Source organism: Ovis canadensis, chromosome 5 (genome assembly GCF_042477335.2).
Source record: "Ovis canadensis isolate MfBH-ARS-UI-01 breed Bighorn chromosome 5, ARS-UI_OviCan_v2, whole genome shotgun sequence".
In the NCBI taxonomy this organism is placed as follows: Eukaryota; Metazoa; Chordata; class Mammalia; order Artiodactyla; family Bovidae; genus Ovis; species Ovis canadensis.
The window spans coordinates 106,857,467-106,877,788 of NC_091249.1; the positions used below are offsets into that span (position 1 = coordinate 106,857,467).

General features: G+C 38.0%; 1 protein-coding gene across 27 annotated transcripts in view; it reads right to left on the reverse strand.

Moving 5' to 3' along the window:
- The window catches only part of MCTP1 (multiple C2 and transmembrane domain containing 1), a 395,240-nt gene that overhangs the window by 173,218 nt on the left and 201,700 nt on the right, over positions 1-20,322 (reverse strand). For all 27 annotated transcript variants that reach the window (XM_069590168.1, XM_069590162.1, XM_069590153.1 and 24 more), the window contains one exon: positions 15,922-16,015. In XM_069590168.1, the coding sequence (XP_069446269.1) occupies positions 15,922-16,015 (94 nt within the window). The remainder of the gene's footprint in view (positions 1-15,921; positions 16,016-20,322) is intronic.

A 20,322-nucleotide genomic window follows, 5' to 3' on the forward strand; every position in this document is an offset into this window, starting at 1 on the left:
CGGCTCTCCCTTAACTTTCACTATTTTAGATAAAAAGTGCCCATGCCTCTCCTTTCCAGTGCAGGAAACTGGAGATTTTGGTTTGGATGCAAGACAGAAATTGCAGCAGTGCTGGGTGAGGGTGGGGCAGTGGGGTTGCCTGTATCACCCACCATGACAGCTAGAAGACAATCTTCACCTTCTTCAAGAGCATGGCCATTTTCCATGTCGACGATTTCTAGAGAGTTGCAGGAATACATTTTGAAGCTATTCATTACTTATCGAGTGTCTGCTTGTCTCTCCCCAGGATTCTAAGTATGATTGAGGCATAGTCCAAAAACCTAAGACAGCCCTAAAAAATGAGCATTAATCTAAAATAAAACAAATGGGTTAAAGTAGCCCTTAGTCCATTTTTTTTTTTTAAAAAAGACACAGCTCTCAAAACACACACAATTTAGTAGGCACAATAGACACATAAATACACAATAATGCAGGGTTGTGAGTGCTGTAATAAAGGTGAGTAAAGAGTGCAAAGGAAGTGTATCATTCTCCAAGTTTAGAACAGGAAGGGGAAAAGAAAGTGAAGACTTTTTCCCGACGGAGATGACTCTGGTGATCTATGATAATTACACCTCTGTCACCAGCGATTTTAGAAGTGAAGGACTTTAAGATTTGTGCTAAGGAACATTTAGTTTAAATCTATTTGTATATCCCTTTAATAGGGTCTCTGTAACACAAAACCTAGATCTATATTATATAGCAATTATAATATGGGAGTGGGTTGCCATTTCCTGTTTCAGGGGTTCTTCCCCACTCAGGGATCAAACCCATATCTCTTGGGTCTCCTGCATTGGCAGGTGGCTTCTTTACCACTGGGCCACCTGGGAAGCCCATTAGATAGATACTTACAAATATTATGTTAGGACTGATGCATTTCTCCATAATCTGGTTTAATACTAAGGGCTATCTTTTTTTTTTCTATGAAATTTTATAGGGAAGAAAATCTCCCAAGAAAATTAAAATTAGGAGGAGACTATTTCACCTTGACTCATAAGAATAAACCTGTAACAGATTTTGAAGCATCTACTGTATTACTTCAGCTCTTCTTATGGTGGAAAGACATTCCTATAACCATAAAAATAAACGTCAGAAAAGTCTCCAATGGGCATCTTTTCTGGCAATCTTCAAAGCGGCAGTCAGGATTAAAACAGGGTGCACCAACTGGCTAATTCTCTCTTATCCCTAGCCCTGGCTCTCTGAGGTCACCACACTGACATATTTACAAAGAACTGTGGGAAAGTCAGCACCACCCCTGTTTTGTGGGCAAGCAGATGACTCTAGTTCATGCAGACAAGTGGTTTGAGCATTGAGGCCACTCAAGAGATACTGAATGATATTCCTGTTCCCAGAATAGAAGGTCAGTCCCAATCCATCAGTGGTGGGGTTTGTCCAAGGTCCTTTGGCTGCTGACAAGGAGCACCGTTTGCTGGGTGTGATGTGTTATAAAAACGTGTGCGTGTGGAGACCCTGTGACCCCCCTCTTTGTTGGCATGTCTCTGAAAGCACAGAGGCTTTCAGTAGCACTGAAAGCAATTCATACCCACAAGGGTCTTTTATTTGGGGCTACCTGGCCCAAATCGAGCTCATTGGTTTAACTTCCTCAGTTGCCACAACTTGAATGGTTATAATTAATTTTAAAAAATTATAATCAAGGTTGCCATCTTTCTATAAACTGGAATTAAATCCTAGCATATAACAAGGTTATAGTTGAGGGAATGCCACAGGGTCTACCAAAATAAAGAGCAGCCTACACTGGAGACATCTTCCAATCCTCTCCTTATCACTGGAGGTGAGGCTTTGGCCTTAGCTTTTTTCATCGACTGCGCTCAATATACTTTAAACATCTGGTTGGTATAATTACATTAGCTGACGCTCTTCACTAGGTTCCCACTGGGTCTGGCTCTGGACTGGGTAATAATAATAGGGCTTCTTTTGTCTTAGTTAAGGCATGAAGCAGGTGTCATAGTGGCAGAAAAAATGGGCCCTCTAATTTTGTGGTTCTTGGTCCAGTAGGTTTTTCCTCACAGTGAAGATTTTGTAATGCCCTCCTCTCACTATTCTGAAATATAATAAGACTAACCTGTAAGTTATTTCAACATTTAATATGATGCTTTAATGCTATTATTCAGAGGACCTAATAGAAAGTTGTATACAATTAAGTCATACATTTATTTATTTAACAAATTTTTATTGTTAAAAGATTTATCCAACAAATATTTATTGAGTATCTACTCTTTGCCAGGTCATGAAGGAACTGGTTACCCACTCCAGTATTCTTGCCTGGAGAATCACATGGACAGAGAAGCCTGGCGGGCTAGAATCCATGGGGTCACAAAGGGCTGGACACGACTGACCGATTCCCAGACAGATGAAAAACAAAATAAGGTCTCTGCTGGCCTGGAGGCTGCTTGCAGTGGGGAGTGAGGAGAAAGAGGATGAATACTGAACATAATTAATAAGTAGATTATATTGTATGCTAGAGTGATGTATGTTAACAGAAAACGGAAAAGATAGAGCAAGACAAGGGGCTTGAAGAGTGTGGGGAAGGTCACAGTTTATATATTTAATTACGGTGTCTGGAGTAGACCTCATGGATAAAGGAAGCCCAAGCAAAGGACTGAAGGAAGTGAAGAAGTAGCTAAGTGGATATCAGGAAAAAAGTGTTCCAGGCAGTGGGGGGAGCCACAGGAAAAGTCTGGTGTTCTCTGGGACTCTGATAGTGGGGCACAGTGAGCAATGGGGAAGAATAAACAGGTCAGAGATGTAACAGGAACCAAGCCATGAAGTACCTTGGAGGTAATTCTAAGGTCTTTGGTGTTATGTGGCAGCCATCAATAAGACTTGAGTAAAGAATATGTATTTAAGGGTGCAATCTAGAGTCAGATAATCATGAAACAGAGTTTAAAGCTATCTTAGTGTCTATATTTAGTCAGGTAGGACATGGGACAATTTTCGCTATTTATGTCTAGTTGTCTAATAGTGTCACTATTTATTACTGTCTAACTTTTAAAAAGACAATTAGTATCCCCAACACCCAATACAAATAGTGCTCCCCAATCACTGTGGCAACTTAATTCCCCTACAGATGTCTAAAATACTGACGGGGCAATACTGCCATCTCCCAACTGAGAATCATTTCCCCACAGCAACAGTTTTTAAACATTTTGGTTTTGGGAACTCAAAGGTTATTGAGGATCTCAAAGAGCTTTTGTGTGTGTGTGTGAGTGGGTTATATCTATCAAAATTTACCATTTTAGAAATTAAAATTGAGAACATGTTAAGACACACTGTGTTCTTGGGCTGAAAAAATTAAAATGACCATACTACCCAAGGCAAGCTACATTTTCAATATAATTGTCGCCAAAAATACTAAAGACATTTTTCATGGAACTAAAACAAATAATTTTAAAATAAGAATGGAAAGAGCCTGAATAGCCAAGACATTCTTGGGAAAGAACAGCCCTGAAAGGAGTCATGCTCCCTGACTGCAGACTATATTACAAAGCCACAGTAATCAAAACAGTATGGCAGTGGCACGGAAGCAGACAGCAGATGAATGGGACAGAATACGGAGCCCAGGAATAAACTCAGTCACTTATGGTCACTTAATCTATGACAAAGCAGGCAAAAATATACAATGGAGAAAAGCCAATATTGAAGAGTGCTGGGAAAACTGGACAGCTACGTGTACAATGAGAGTAGAACATTTCCTCACACCATATGCAAAAATAAATGCAAAATGGATTACAGACCTAAATGTAAGGCTGAAAACTCCTAGAGGAAAACATAGGCAGAAACAGTGTTTGACATAAATCACAGCAATATTGTTTTTTGGATCTGTCTTCTAAAGCCAGGAAGTAAAAGAAAAAATAAACAAATCGGACCTAATTAAACTTCATCTCTTTGGCACTGCAAAGGAAACCATTGACTAAAAGTCAACCTGCAGAATGGAAGAAAATATTTGCAAATGATATGACTATTAAGAAGTTAATATCTAAGATTATATTATCATGTCATACAACTTAATATAAAAAAAAACCTGATTAAAAATGAGCAGGATACCTGAATAGACATTTTTCCAAAGAGGAAAGGCAGATGGCCAACAGGCACCTGAAAAGATGGCTAACCCTGCCAATCATCAGGGAAATACAAATCAAAACCATAATTACATACTACTTCACACAGGTCATCATTTCTGTAATCAAATGTAGAGGAACGTAATCAGGATGTGGAGGAAAAAGAACTCTCATATACTGTTGTTTGGAATTTAAACTGGTACAGTCAGGACTCTACCAGTGGCCCAGTGGCTAAATTTCTCTAAATCTCAATACAGGAGACCTGGGTTCAATCCCTAGTCAGGGAGCTAGATCCAGCTTGCCACAACTCAGACCTGGTGCAGCAAAATAAACAAACAAACTGGCATAGCCATTCTGGAAAATGATATGGAGGTTTCTCAAAAAAACTGAAAAAAAAAAAAAAAAACTTTTCCCTATGACCCAGCTATTCCACTGCAGGTAATATATCTGAAAAAAATCAAACCTCAAATTTGAAAAGATACATGTATCTCCAAGTTCATGGTAGCATTATTGAAAATTGCCAAGATAGAGAAGCAAACTAAGTGTCCATCAACAGATGAATGGATAAAGGAGATGTGTTACACAATGGAATGTGGTATACTATTTGGCCACAAAAAGGGGGAAATTTTGCTATTTGCAGCAATATGAATAAACTTGGAACATACTATGCTAAGGGAAATAAGTCAGAGAAAAACAAATCCTGTATGATACCACAGATGAAATATAAAAAATATAGCAAATTAGTGACTATAACAAAAAAGAAACAGATTCACGGATACAAAGAATAGATTAGTGTTTAGCAGCAATGAGAGGGAAGGGGGCAGGGGCAATGTAGAGATAGAGATATAAGGTATTATGTATAAAATAAGCTACAATGATGTATAACACAGGGGATACGGCCAATATTTTAGAATAATTATAAATGGAGCATAACCTTTAAAAATTGTGAATCACTATATTGTACACCCATGGACTGCAAGGAGATCCAACCAGTCAATCTTAAGGGAGATCAGTCCTAAAAACTCATTGGAAGGACTGATGCTGAAACTGAAACTCCAATACTTTGGCTACCTGATGCGAAGAGCTGACTCATTGGAAAAGACCCTGATGCTGGGAAAGATTGAAGGCGGGAGGAGAAGGGGACAACAGAGGATGAGAGGATGAGATGGTTGGATGGCATCACCAACTCAATGGACATGAATTTGAGTAAACTCTGGGAGTTGGTGATGGACAGGGAGGCCTGGCGTGCTGCAGTCCATGGGGTTGCAAAGAGTTGGACACGACTGAGTGACTGAACTGATGTTGTACACCTATAAATTACATAATATTATATTACATCAACTATACTTGAATTAAACAATAAGAGATATTCATTTGGAAATAACAATAATAAATTCATGACACGTTAACATTCAGTTCAGTACAGTTCAGTCACTCAGTCGTGTCTGAATCTTTGCGAGCCCATCAACTGCAGCACTCCAGGCCTCTTTGTCCACCAACTCCCGGAGTCCACCCAACCTCATGTCCATTGAGGTTGGTGATGTCATCCAACCATCTCATCCTCTGTCATCCTCTTCTCTTCCTGTCCTCAATCTTTCCCAGCATCAGGGTCTTGAGTTAGCTCTTTGTCAGGTGGCCCAAGTATTGGAGTTTCAGCTTCAACATCAGTCTTTCCAATGAACACCCAGGACTGATCTCCTTTAGGATGGACTGGTTGGATCTCCTTGTAGTCCAAGGGACTAATGTTAACATTAGAGTGATCAAATATTATGCAGCCTTTGAAAAACTCTATTGTACACTCACGAGAGAATGACAGTAAAAAAAAAGCAAACAACATCTCAGTATTATTTATAAAAGAGTTTTGACTTCATAAATCCCTAAATGGGTCTTGGGAATTCCTAGAGGTTCCTGAGCTACACTTTGAGAACCATGACTAAGAGCAACAGAAATAAAGTTTAATGTATATATGAGTTTATTTCCCTTGGGGTCTAGTGCTGTGCCAAGTCACTTCAGTCATGTCTGACTCTTTTCGACTCCACGGACTGTAGCCCGCCAGACTCCTCTGCCCATGGGATTCTCCAGGCAAGAGTACTGGAGTGGGTTGTCATTTCCTCCTCCAGGGGTTCTTCCCAATGCAGAGATCAAACCTGAGTCTCCGCATTATAGGCAGATTCTTTACTATCTGAGCCACCAAGGAAGCTCAAATGAAAGTCGTTCAGCTGTGCCCGACTCTTTGCGACCCCATGGGCTACAGAGTCCATGGAATTCTCCAGGCCAAAATACTAGAGTGGGTAGCTGTTCCCTTCTACAGGGGATCTTCCCAACCCAGGGATCGGACCCAGGTCTCCAGCATTGCAGGCGATTCTTTACCAGCTGAGCTGCCAGGGAAGCCCAGGGATCTAGAATTAGATGCAAAAGAATATTTATAGTATCCTGTATCACCAGGTGCATTCTTGAGTGCTAGAAGTGAACCGTCTTGGTATATGCTGGGGAACCCAAAATTTATGATAGAAGAGTGGGAAACAAGACAGATAGGAAACTGGAAAATAAAGGCAAAGGAGACTCTGGGCTTTATAAAAGGAGGAGAGGCAGTAGAGAAGTTATGTCTAAACATTTAAGAGTTTAAATAAATTATGGCAAAAACATTTAAAGACTTTATTTTCAATTAACATTTAACAAGAAACTGCATGTATCTGACTTGCTCTTAGAGTAGAAACACAAAAGTTGTTTGGCCTAAAATAAATGTAAAAATATATCATGAACTCCTCTGTTTTTACAAGTCCTTATAGACACTTTAGGGCCTTCCGTAACTATATATTCAATTAAATTCTGCACAGAAAAGTATGGGGTTTCAGATGATTATCTGAATAATTCACATAAGTGAATTAACCAGCTGGAGAGGTCTTTTGCAATGGAATAAAATTCTTTAGATTTAAAAAATTAAAAATCATATTAGGTGATTAAATCTTTTTATATGTTTTAGGCGATAACACTGAAAATTGCCACCTGTCAGGCCTTTGTCTTTAGAATATCTTTCTTTTTATTTCTCATCTGCATAATATCTACTCATTCAAGGGTCTGCTTCTCATCTTGGCACCTACTGCAGGATCTCAGATTCTGAAGGCCCAGGAGATAAAACTTAGAGTCCAAGTTCAAAAGCGCATCTAGGACTTGAAGCACCCCCTGCAACCAGGTGGTCATACCGACCTGGCATCAATGGCTCCAGTGACAGGGAATCCCCACTTCCACAGGAATATTCTGATTCATTTTTTGGCAATTATAAATTAGGGGGGATGCTTCTTTGCATTTTGTCTCTCTGAAGCTTTTGTCTAAATTTAAATGAAATAAGGGGTGAAAAAGAGGGAAGGCAGCTGTCACTGAGATGATGTGACTCGTGCTTGTCACCTGCCCTCCTGCACTGGAGAGTGTGGATGGCTTGCTGAGCATCTATTCTATTCCTAGTGTGTCTCTTCCCAAAAACAAGAGAAGCCACAAAGGCCGAAGTGGTGTTTCCGGACTTCTTTGCAAGCTGGGGTTGCAGATGTGATTCGGGCCGCATCGATCAGAGGTATCTGCCTGAGATCTGACACTAGAGCTCAGTTCTCCGAGAGGGTGAACTGCTCACAGAGCGAGCAGGAGAGGTGTACGCTGCCGTCACAGCGCCTTCCCCACAGGCTCACGTGGCAGGAGCTGAAACATCTTGGCTCTTTCGTGTAGCTCTGGTATTAACTCCTGGAAATCAGACTTAGAACTTGTTTTCTTAGGCCCTTCCTGCCTCCAAAGATTCTGTGATTCACTAAAAACTCTATAATAAATCCCTTTCTGATGAAACGTGCTAGAAGGAAGTTTGCTCTCTGGATTGAAACTTGGTCTTTACTATTCTTACCAACCCCTAACAACACCCTCCCCGTGACAGGCTTTTGGATAACTGACCAAAAAATCATTTCAACATCTTCCTTTCTCTAGTACAAGCTGGTGGGTTCAGTGACTAGATCTGGACTGGCATCCTTGCCCTGCCATTTATGAGCTGGAGTGTGTATATGTGTGTGCGTGTGTGCGTGTGTGTGTGTGTGCGTGTGTGTGTGTGTGTTGATCTGGACAAGTTATTTAAACTTCACACCTCTGTTTTCTATTTTGTAAAGGGAAGATAACAACAATACCTAATTAGGTTGTTGTGAGATTAATTGCGATAATCCTTATATCAGGCTTAGGGTGGTGTCTGACACGTGATAAGGGCTCAATAAACGTTAGTTGCTACGATTACTGTCATCATTTTCATTGAGCTAGCTTCAATGGCCTTGATTTTAAAACACCAGATACCGAGGATGTATTCTGGTTAGCTTGTCAATGTCCTTCTTTAAAGAGTAGCTTCCAAAACTGAATTCCTACCCCAGGTTGTCTGATGAACCCAGAAGGGAGTATCATTTCAATATCCTCCTCTGATTGAATGTAACAAAACTCATGTATGTATAATTCACTCTCATGGAGATTAAGCTTGATTCAAACTCAAAGACTTTATTTTCTACTGTTAAATCAAGAAATCACTGCTTTTTACACAGGCAAGCCTTTTGATTTATAATTTTTAATGTTCATTTTGCAGAACTAAGTCTATTATTTAAGTTTGCTGATTATATATATGTATAAATTGTACATTATATATAGTATATATGTATACAAATAGCATACATATTGGTCTGATATATAATGAGTTAATTATGCTTCTAGCAAGTTTGATAAAGAAGCAGTCAATTATCTCCTCAAAGTCAATAGTCACTATGTCACACAGGTTGGACAAGGGACAGAGTGCTGCATTCCTCTGCGTGGCATTTCTCACTGCCATCAATCCTTTAATATAATCACCCTTTGGGGTGGATCATTCAGTCATTTCTGAGTCTAACCACACTATCATGCCATCCAAATATCCCTGCAGTAAGATTTTATTTCAAAAGCCTAGTTAAATCCAGATCCTCTCTGCAGTATCTCCCTAATTCACTGTTCTAGAAAATTCATTTCTTATTTACACACCTAAATCATAATGCAACAAAATATATAGAATAGTTTAATTTTAAACAATGATTAAATGATGATTGTTAAAATTTAAACAATTTTAAACGATGATTCTAACATCGAAAGCATTTCTTCAAGCACTGGGTAAAACCCTGGAGCTGGCCCTCCAAGTCAAATCAGCAATTCTCTATTTCTTTACTCAAAGGATCATTTTGTAATCTTACATCCACAGAACTCAATTAATTATTTTATAGTATTTCTCTTCCCCTCATTTCCCACTGCTAGTGGGACCACCACTTTTTCAGCCCATAGTCCTTCACCTCTAGAGCATATCAAACCCAATGATTAATCTCTTTTGTCATCCCACCTATTCTTCCAGAGCAGTATCTTCTAGCCATGTGACCAGCATATGAATCACACATGATTTCTGCAATTTCCTGTAAAACACTAGTTCAGACTCAGGTCTCACCTGCCCTTATGCTAAATTATCATTTTAATTACTCTCCTTACAAATATTATCAACTGTTTGTTTTTAGAAGAACACTTTTGCATTTCTATAATTAGAATATGACTTAGCTTTTAAAAAAATAAAATTATCAAAGGATGCAACATTTATTTCTATGTGCAATATGGTATCAGAAAGTACACTATCTGCTTAAAAGTCTTCTACAATTTTCTTTATTTAAAGCCAAACAGAAACATTAAGTTAGAAAAGAAATAGAGCATTCTTGGGAACTTTATGATACATTTTGTATAAAATTTTGATTTTATGTTTCAAGAAATATAGTTTTAAGATTTTAAGATAGTGAGAGTTTAAAAATTAAGAATGATATTCACAAATAACTCCCACCCCACCCCCACCCCCCCCCCCGGGTAAATTATTTTACCCTTGATAATTCACAAATATAAAGGAACTCTTGTTACATTTTGTATATAATACTTTCAATGGAACTATGTTGAGTTTAAAGGACATCTATTTTCTCTTCTTCAGTGATAGGTTTTAAATAGTGATCATAAATTCTAAGACTGCATTTATCAGATATCATCAATGTTATTAAATGTGATGATGTCTATGAAAGGCCTATGCTATTAAAAATTCAAACTGCTACAATCCTATAAAAGAAACAGCATAGCTACTCCTATTCTAGTAGAGCTACCATATTCGGAGGGCCACTCAAGCAACAATGGCTTCCATCTTACGCAATTTGCTTGAGTAACCCACAAAAGTTAATTTTTTAAAAGGATAATATCTTGGATGCATATGTGCTTGGCATTTAGTATATCAATCTTTCAAAGACCAGACTTGCCTTTTTCTGTACAGCTAGCTTTTCATTTTCTTTCTCTGAATAGACCCATAATGTTCAGGGAAAATACCAAGAATAATAAATCCAAATCTCTGTATAAAATATACCTTCATGACACACTCAAGCTGGAAATCACAGGAACCAATAAAAATGCAGGCAGCCTACTGATAATGAGGTCAGAAATACAAATAAATTTACTTTTAATGAAGACTGGAGGCACAGTAATCAAAGTGTTAAAATTCATTTCATGCATATCTCATTTGCTTCTTAGCTGATATTTACCACGCAATCTGTGAGAAAGTAGAGGCCTAAGAAGCTCCAGATAAATGGCTCAATTAATTGTACAGAGGTAGACTTCTTTGAGCTGAGCTGGAGCTGTGAGCTCTTTATTAAAAGCACTATTCTGTAGCCCATAACCTTGTTCCTTGACTCCTCTCTGGTTTCCAATTTAAACAAGTCCCCATGCGGCCTGCTCTAAAGGGCTTTGTCTCCCTGTCATTGTTAAGAGAGCTGAGGCATCCTGGAAGTGTGAAATCAGACCTCATGAGTTGAACGGTTCCCCAGGGAACGCCGGACTGCGCAGAAGGTCAAAGTCATGGGCCGGACCATCTAAAAGTGTCTGATCGCCGGTCTGTGACACAGCAAGTTGGGGGTGGTGGTGAGGAGGTGGGGGGGTGGGTAGGGCTAGACTGAAGAGGACTGAAATTGAACACATCTTAATTAAAGCCCACAGACAGCAAAACAAAATGTTTTCTAGGCAGCCTGTCAAACGGGGCTTAAATTTAGCTCTGCTAATGAATCTGAGCTGCTAACTGTTATTTCTTAAGATAATAAGACTCTCACGGAAGCTGATAAAAAAACTGTAGCATGTCTTTTTCTGCTGTTTTGTTACTTAAATATTTTCCAACAATGAAGACAGTTTTCCTAAAGAAAAACATGGGAAAAGTCTATGCAAATAAAGGGGTAGTAAACATCTCTCTTAATAACTAGTAGGTTTCCAGACTCCGGGGGCTGGTGAGTTGCAAGTCTTGATGTGCAGCCTTGTTCCGGAAAAAGATATGCTCATTTAGTGGGACTGTTTCAATGACAGCTCTGTTAATTGTAAAATTCTCTCCCTCTCTTCCTTTTTTTTTTCTTGCTTTCCCTCTATTGTTTCCTGAAAGAGATGTGCATTAATTTGAGAGATCAGTTCACCTGGAGTGAAGAAGTTTTATATGAGTGTACCTTTTAATACAGTGAAAAGGCAGAGCATCTTTTGAAAGGGTTTCACAGTTCTCCCATATCAGTGTTTCTGAAACTGAGTGCTTGGTATCCCTGGGGAGGCTGTGACCTCTTCCTCAGGAGCTCAAAAAAACAACCCAAGGGAAAATGAAGGGGAGGGGCTGAGGAGAAGAACCCTTTTCTTTTTCTTCTTTAAGAACTTGAAAGAACCAAGAGGCCAGGTCTAAATACTCTGCAAAGAAAGCTTCACTCAATATAGAAGACTTTAAATGTTCAGCTGAAAGCAAAAATTAGGCCCCATCTAAAGAAGAATAATGAGAAGCTAGGAAAGACAAATTCCAACATACAGTGAACTGTTTCCCACCATCAAAAAAAAGAAAAAAAAAAAATTTCCCCCCTCATTGGTCTTTCTCTCCACACAATCTGTCCAGCTTCAAGGAACACTTGATTTAGCAGTAGAATCTCCCCCAGTGAACACAGGGCCAGATAGTCGGAAGATTTTGCTCTGATGGTCCAGAGAGACATTAACCTTTCCACTGGTTCCTTGAAAGGTAAGTAAGTTGTACCACGCAGTATTTTTCAGTGAATTGAACTTTTTCCCTCCTGAGGAATTTCACTGACCAACTTTGAAAACCAGAGTGCCACTTTCTCAGGCTGTGAAAGGCTGCCCACAATTTGACTGAAATTTCAATCCACTCCTGTGCCTCGTTCAATGCATGTGTATGTGTGGGAGTTGTAAATGGGGGCCTTAACCACCAGAGTTAATCTCTTTTTAAAATCTGTATTAACCTTAATGATTTGAAGTGCACTGTCCAACACTGGGCCATTGAGACCGAAGAAAAAACGACCCTCAACTATCAACAGTTTATTAGGGGCTTAACTGAAGTGACCTACTGTAGTAGCCTTCAGCTGAACAAGGCTATAGGCTTTTTGTGGAAAGGAGAAGAATTGAGGGTTTCATTAAAAAGTAATTTGTGCTTTATACTCACTCATTCAAGGAGAGTCTCAATTGCTCTTTATTCACACAGAGTTAATACAGTATCACAATGTTTCTCAATGAATGTGTTGTAACAAAAGAAAAATTTTACATTTTGAAAGGAAAAAACTCTTTGTAACTGCAGTAAGATTGATGGCTACTTAAAAGATTATAGAATCTCTTTTCTAGTGCTCATGCTAAATGATGAAATATTGTAATTAAAATTTTTTTGCTTAAACTGTGGATGCTTCACTTGATATTCTGGTCATTAAACATATTTTAAGAATTGAGTGAAGTTGGTCAAATATAAGTTTGTGTTGTTGGACTTGTCTGGAAAAGTGTTTGGAAACCAACCAAGTATCTTATGGCAACAGCCCCGTTTATATCAGCTCAAAAGTATTTTTTACTTCACACAGAGAGCTATCAGTGATTTAAAATCTCCCCTCTCCATCCACAACAGTCCTAAACAGATGCTAATTTGAGCGTTTGTAGACAGCACCACTGATTCTCTTCCCTTTCCTCAAACTGTTGCTAAGTATCTTGTAGAGCCTATGATTATCCATCGAGATGCACAACATATTTTTAAAGTTCTACTTTGAAAAAGCAGGAGATAAAGTATACAAAGAGCTTATTTGTGTCCCAAATTTCATGCTAAAGACCAAGAAGGATCAGTATATATTTATATGTATGTATTTATAGGTAAGTATGCATTTATCCTTTACAGAAGTAAAGACTTTTTTAAAAAAAATTGGCAGAATATTCAGACATCTGACTTGAATATATGGTCCTCGGTTTTGGCCACCATCACAAATGTCACAAAGACCACAAAAGGCCCAAGAGTGAGCGAGGTCAAAGACTGAATTATCCTCTTGCCCCTGAATAGTTCAACATCTCTCTTGTTCAATTCAGAGCACATTAGATTATAAGGTCAGTGTGGAATGAGGAATCATTAGATTTATATCCCTAAAACTGGAAGGAAAAAATGGAGAATCTGTTATTTAGTATTCTCCAAATTAAAGTCCATTTTATCAGAACAAAATTATGTCTCACTGAATCCCTAGGGAAAAGGCAATTGCTATTCACACTAATTTACATAGAACCATTATGAAAGAAATATACCTATTTTCTCCAGCTTCAAGAGAACATGTACTTTAACTTGCATAGTGGCATATAGGCCATCTGGGTTAAAGTAATTGGCATATTCATGAAGTTTCAAAAGCAATGACAGCTTCTCTCCAAGAGACACAAACAGATAATTACATTTAACTTGTGTAATGGGCAGGTATCTAAACTTCTGAAGTAAATGGGATTTGAATTTTTGTATAAGAAATTATTGTACCCACTATAAATATCCAGGGATAGTTCTTAATACTTCGATGCTAGTGGTTAGGAGCCTGCCTGCCAGTGCAGGAGACATAAACAGATGTGAGTTCGATCCCTGGTTCAGGAAGATCCCCTGGAGAAGGAAATGGCAACCCACTCCAATAGTCTTGCCTGGAGAATCCCATGGACAGAAGAGCCTGGTGGGCTACAGTCCATGGGGCCTCAAAGAGTGGGACACGACTGAAGCGACTGGCATGCACGCACAAACACATGATACCCTCTGACATACTTTTAATTTTAGTTTTTATCTTCAGATGCTTTTAACCCAACAGTGGGTGCTCCCCTTCACTGCAGAAAATACTCAAGAAAAGTGAAGATGCCTCCTGTGATGGTAAGTGTCATTGCCATGAATTTCTGAATCTACCTGCTGCTGGGAATCAAAGGCTGGCCAGAGCCTCTGTAGTGTAAAAGCAGCGCTGAATTCCTCTTCTGGTCTTTAAGTTCATGTTCAAAGTGAACAAAAAAGAACAGACCAGTTAGTCAACCACTCATGTTGACTGTTGGTTCCAATAATGAAAGCTCATAATAAATAAAAACATTTTGTCCAGATTGATTTGGTTACAATCACACATGAAATAAAATAGAACGTGAATAAACTTGACATTCACTAATTGTTTAGTACAAGAAGCCAAGTCAGTATAGGTGCAAAAAAATTACAGTCTTCTCTCCCACTATTTTTAGGTATGCCTATCTGGAAACAATATCTGACAGTTGTTATTATCTGCTTGGTTAAAAATGAGTTGATAATATCTTCCAAAAAGAAACTGTAAAGTCCTAGCATTTTTACTTTTATCAAACAATAAACAGTCACTCAATACTATGCAAATATTAAAAAATTTAAAATATTGTCATTTTGGAATAGACATCTGCTATTTTAGTTTTAAGACATGTGATCTTTTAATTAGCTTTTGATTCTGTTCCATTAATTAAGGGCAGCAGTGACCAAATAATGAGCTTGCAAGCCCTCATTTGGTAGGAAAAGTATATTTTTCCATTTCAAATAACTTAGCTACGCTTTGAGGGTCAACTTGCTGGCCATTCACAGTGGTAAGCATATCTCTACAAATTATAAGTGGATACTTGCAGGAACAGGGAAGTCTGCACAAAAATTGGTCAAGTCAATCCTATTTATTGTCCATCTTGAGATGGACAATTTAAGGAATCGTATTAATACCTCCCAAATCCTATGAAATTACACAGTAAGTAAATGCTCACATAGCTGTAAATTCAAAACAATAATTCTGGAAAGTAATGAAATAATTAACATGTTATAGAAACAGCAGTATCCATATCAGGAAGCTTTAAGATATCATATTGATTTTGGCATTTTTACAGGCCTGTTTCTTGAAAAAAAAGAGTTTAGAACAATGTAGATGTTTAGTTTAGATCCAGAATTATCTCTGAGATGTACTAGGGAATTTGGACAACTAAAGAATTGGATCGGCAACACAGATACCAAAAGTTCATTCCAAGTAATTGAATGTTATGTATCTAAATTTTTCAGCAAATGATGTAAGAGATTTCATGCATGTTTGAATTATCAGTGTTGATGCTACAATATCACCTGAGGGAAGCTGATACTGTTTTAAGAAAAGAAGATACATCATTACTACCCAGAGATGCCAAAATGACAAAACCTGAAAGAAATATAACCACTATATTGACTAAACCTTGGAGAAGGCAACAATTCAAAAGCTGTTGTCCTTTTTACTGTTCATTGTTTATTATGTTACCTTTCTTTTAAACAGTGGAGACAGTATAAAAATCAGGTGGATAGCAAATCTTTGTAAGATCAACACACTTTACAGTTTACTTTGATTATTCAGTCAGATGAAATGAAAAGTTCCATCATCAAACTATAGACCTGGCATGCTGCTTGATACACAGGCCAAAGGAAAACGGCATCGTTTCTTACCTGTGACGTCAGCAGCCATTAACCCTTCTGCTCTGATCACTTTCACTTGGAGGAAGCCCACATCTTTCAGGTTGTGAAATATCCGCAATGGGCTCTGAAACACCCCAAAGTCAGTATTAGAAAAGAAAGGTCCTAAAACACCTCTAGGAGTGCTCTGAGAAAATACCAAGTGCTATGGTTGATCTCAGGATGCTGCTGAAATGATCCAAGGGATATTTGTGTTTCTTCAATAAGGATGCCCTTTTCTGCCATCATGAATGTGTACCCATACACACATACGTTTGTGTAGATAATTATTGCTATGTAAGTAGATTTTTTTTAAGGGTAAAAAAAATACAACAACATTGCTTCTCCATAAGTAATTAGCAGTAGATAGTGAACAATCAATTATAAAATATGACATGCCTGCTTTCTTCCATCCATCTCCTTTACCAAAGCACTCCAAGAAATCTTTCATCTATAGGTATGATGGTCTGGAGACTCATGATTCTTAATAGGAATCTTAGATTGTTGGTTAAGTAACAAACACACTTAAGGCTTTGAGAGTAAGAAAGACAACATTAAATTAATTATTTTTCTACTATATTTTCTCCTTGGTGAACTTTGGAAACTGCAGGTGCTAGATGAGGGTTAAAGATTTAAATATTAGAAAATACCACACACACTTTTACTTTCAGGTAAAAGACATATATAATCTTTTAAAATAAATCAGGCTGATTACTAAAAATAAATTCAAAAGTGATGGATAATCTTTTCTTAAATTTGTAAATTTATCTGTCATTGTAGTAGGTGTAAAAGTATAGAAATTTTGATAGAAGAATCAGACTCAAATGCTAAAACCAATTTAATTTCATGAATTAATAATGATAGAGTGTGAATAAGTGTAATACCTAAAGGAACTAAAAGAGGGGATGCAAAGAAAATAATTCAAAACTCTCATGAACATAAACAGAGAGTAAAACCAACCAATAGTATATGATACACATTTGTTCTGGAGAAGGAAATGGCAACCCGCTTCAGTATTCTTGCCTGGAAAATTCCATGGATAAAGAAACCTGGCGGGCTACAGTTCATAGGGTCGCAAACAGCTGGACATGACTGAATGACAGGACACACACATTTGTTCATTTGCACCTCAATGCAATTTTCTCATGACAAAATCAGCATTTTTATTCAGTAAATCAAAGGCCCTGCTTTATTGTAATCTTTAATATGTTTTAAAACTGGAAAGCATAACACAGTTTCACATAATAAAGTTATCTATTAAAATGTTACTAAAGATCATTCCCATCTTTGTGTTGAGAACGTGAGAATACTGAGAAGCACAAGCTTACCACGATATTAACTTTATCAACCCTGTATGACTAGTCATTGTTTAGACTGAAGCTTTGACCTTGGTACACTGAGAGGAGGAAACACGGATAGATGTGTAATCTCATAGCCTAACTTTGTTAAAAAAAAAAACAACAAAAAAAACCAGAGTGTTTAGCACAAGGATTAACTCCTAATCTTTTATTGTTTTTAAACAGCTGTTTATCACCCAAACTCTGTTTAAGCTACCCAGATGACAGGGTTTAATAAAAATGCACTTCTCTCTCCATTTAAATTCCTGTAAATTGATGGTTTAAGAGTGGAAATGTTAGACCGAGTGTTATAATTCAGAGATCTGTAGACTTGTCTTCCTAAGGTGGTAATGGTCAGGTGTGGGAAGCTGCTTCTTATCTCAGAGCTTACTGACTGTTAAGGACCAGGTAAGTCTCCTAATCTAACCATGGAAAGGAGTTTTATCAAAAAGGTTTCTGTCCTTTAATTTTTAGGAACAATTTAGACCTTTTCATTGTGACTGAAGCAGGTATCTGCAGTCCGAGAATCATTTTTATACTGGTAAACTCACAGCAGAGTCACACTGCTACTGGTGCTTTAGCTCCAAAGTTCTGTTTTCCATGCAGAGGGGTAATTATTTGAAGGTTTCATTTTCTCTTGTCAGCTGACAGTCATTTATGGCAAATTTCAACTGTTTAGGCCAGCAACACATGGATTATAATAAGGACTCCAAGGGGGAGAAAATAAAAAAAAGAAGCAAAACACGTAAATGTATCAGTTAAAAAATATAACTTTAAGGAATACTTCATCAAGAGGTATTCCGGCCTTGTTATTTACGGTTATTTTAGAGGGCCTCTAAACCAGGATGGATTCTGAAGCCAGAAATTTCCATAGCAGAGGAATCTATGATTTGCTGTGAATCCTTTCAGCCCTCAATAGATGGGAAAAGATTGAAATGCTCTGGAGAGGAGTCCTCTTTATTTTTTTAATGAAAGGCTGTATAATATATTTTCTCTATGGCTGCAGCAGCTGTCACGAGAGCATCTCAGTTCAGCTCTATTACGGGAGAGGCAACACCCCATCCTATGGCACTGGGATGCTCTGAGGGGCCAGCGCTGATTGACAGCTTGTCACCGTGACGTCTTATTCCATCTCTGTTATGGAGAAAATTAATGTCACACCACCAGCCTTATGACTCGCTGTCATCTTAGAACCGCTCACCTTTTATCAATGCTCTAAATAACATTTCAAGCCCATCGTCTCACGGTGGACAATCCGGTCAAGGGACATTAAATCAGATGACTGTGAAATGTCATAATAAAAATGGAATGCTAACAACTTCTTCTCTAAACTAGCTCCTCTGGTTTTTAAACTGTGACAAGGGGGAGCAAGGGTTCAGCATCCCCGTTCTGAAAAGGTCATACAATCGCTCTTGGTCTACTACCCATTACTATCCGCCCCCTATTGACCTTCCCTGCTTTCCTCCCTCCAAAAAGGAGGGGAAAAAAATAAAAATGGAATTAGCCATCTTTTTAGAACGTGGTGATCAAATAGTGGCTCACAGTAATGTCTTTAATTTGTGGGGCTTCAATGCTTCACAATGAACCACCGAATGACAGCAAGGGAGAACCTTCTCAGGGTTGTTTCATGCAAGAGTGGGGGCAAACCACTTAGTTTCCTCACCACAACCAGTGCCAACTCAAATTCTTAGGTTTAACCTAACCTCAAAAAAATACGCAAAGTTCTCACTGGAAAACTTACGGATAACTCTCCAAATAAACCCTTTTATATGTTTCTCCAAAACAAGTGATATTTCAGACATCATACAGTATTCGTTCACTTTGTAATCTATCTAATAAAAAGGAAACACTCTGAAACACTAAAATATAGGTGTTTATCCTTGTATTGCTATGAGTAATCATAATAACATGTGCTGTATTATGTACACTAGCTTCTTAGCAAGTATGATTTTAAAGGGAGATTTAGGCTTATCTTGAAATTCAGGGCTAAAAAGCGTATATTTAAAGTTGGCTCGGTTTTTAGTATGTTGAACATAATATAATTTGAGAATTAGCTGGGACATCCACATAATATTTTACATTTTATTGATATAATAGCTAATATTTGAAAGAAGGTATGGAAACAAATATTCAAATTCTCAGTGGAAATACCCGATTTGAGGAATTTCATGTAGCAAAATAAGGGGAAAAAATCAATAGTAATTGGATCATTGCTAATTACCAAGCCCATTGTATGATACTAACATATGGGACTGTATCAAATATTAATCTATCAAATACAGTATTATAATATCTAGAATCATTTTTACGTTAATATGTGAATTAATTTCTTTACAATTGTTTTAATTCATGAGGCTCACTTTAGGGAATAGGAGAATATGTCTTGGTGGGTACCAAAATGTGAAATAGTTTTCACAACTGCAATCATATATTCGAAGATGTCATACAATACCTTAGGCTCTTAGGTGTTTTAAAAATATATACTATTTAGCCTTGCTAAGTCACCTCTATGAAGCTGTTTATGATAACACCATTGGCGGGTGAGTTGTACAAGCATTAGCAGACAGCTGATTCGGTGCAGATAGCCAGAATAAATTTGCTGAAGTGCACATCCTGCTAATCTGTTTGAAGAATAGTGTAGAGCATTAGTACCAGCACTTCACGTTATCTGCACAGCCTGATAAGGTACATCTTTATTAAATTCAGTTATTGGAAGGATGTCAGTCAGCAAACAGGAATATTTTAAAATCTAAAAAAAAATTAGGCAGTTCTTTGTTAGTCAGAGCTCGGTTTCACGACTGAGAGTCTAGAGGAGCCTAAACACCTGGCAGCATTGTACAATACAAGCTTTGTAATTTTAAGTGGGAAAGCGGTGTTGTTTTTTTTTTCCTTCCAGCTTCATGGGTACTGAGACAGTCTCTTCTTCAAAGCGTCGCTGAGAGAGAACGATGGAGTAAGAGCTCCCCTCTCTGTTGATTCACGAAAACTACAGGGCGGGAAGCGCATGCTTGTGAGGAAGCTGGGAAAGAGACTCGGTTGTCACGCCTGCGCTTGGTAA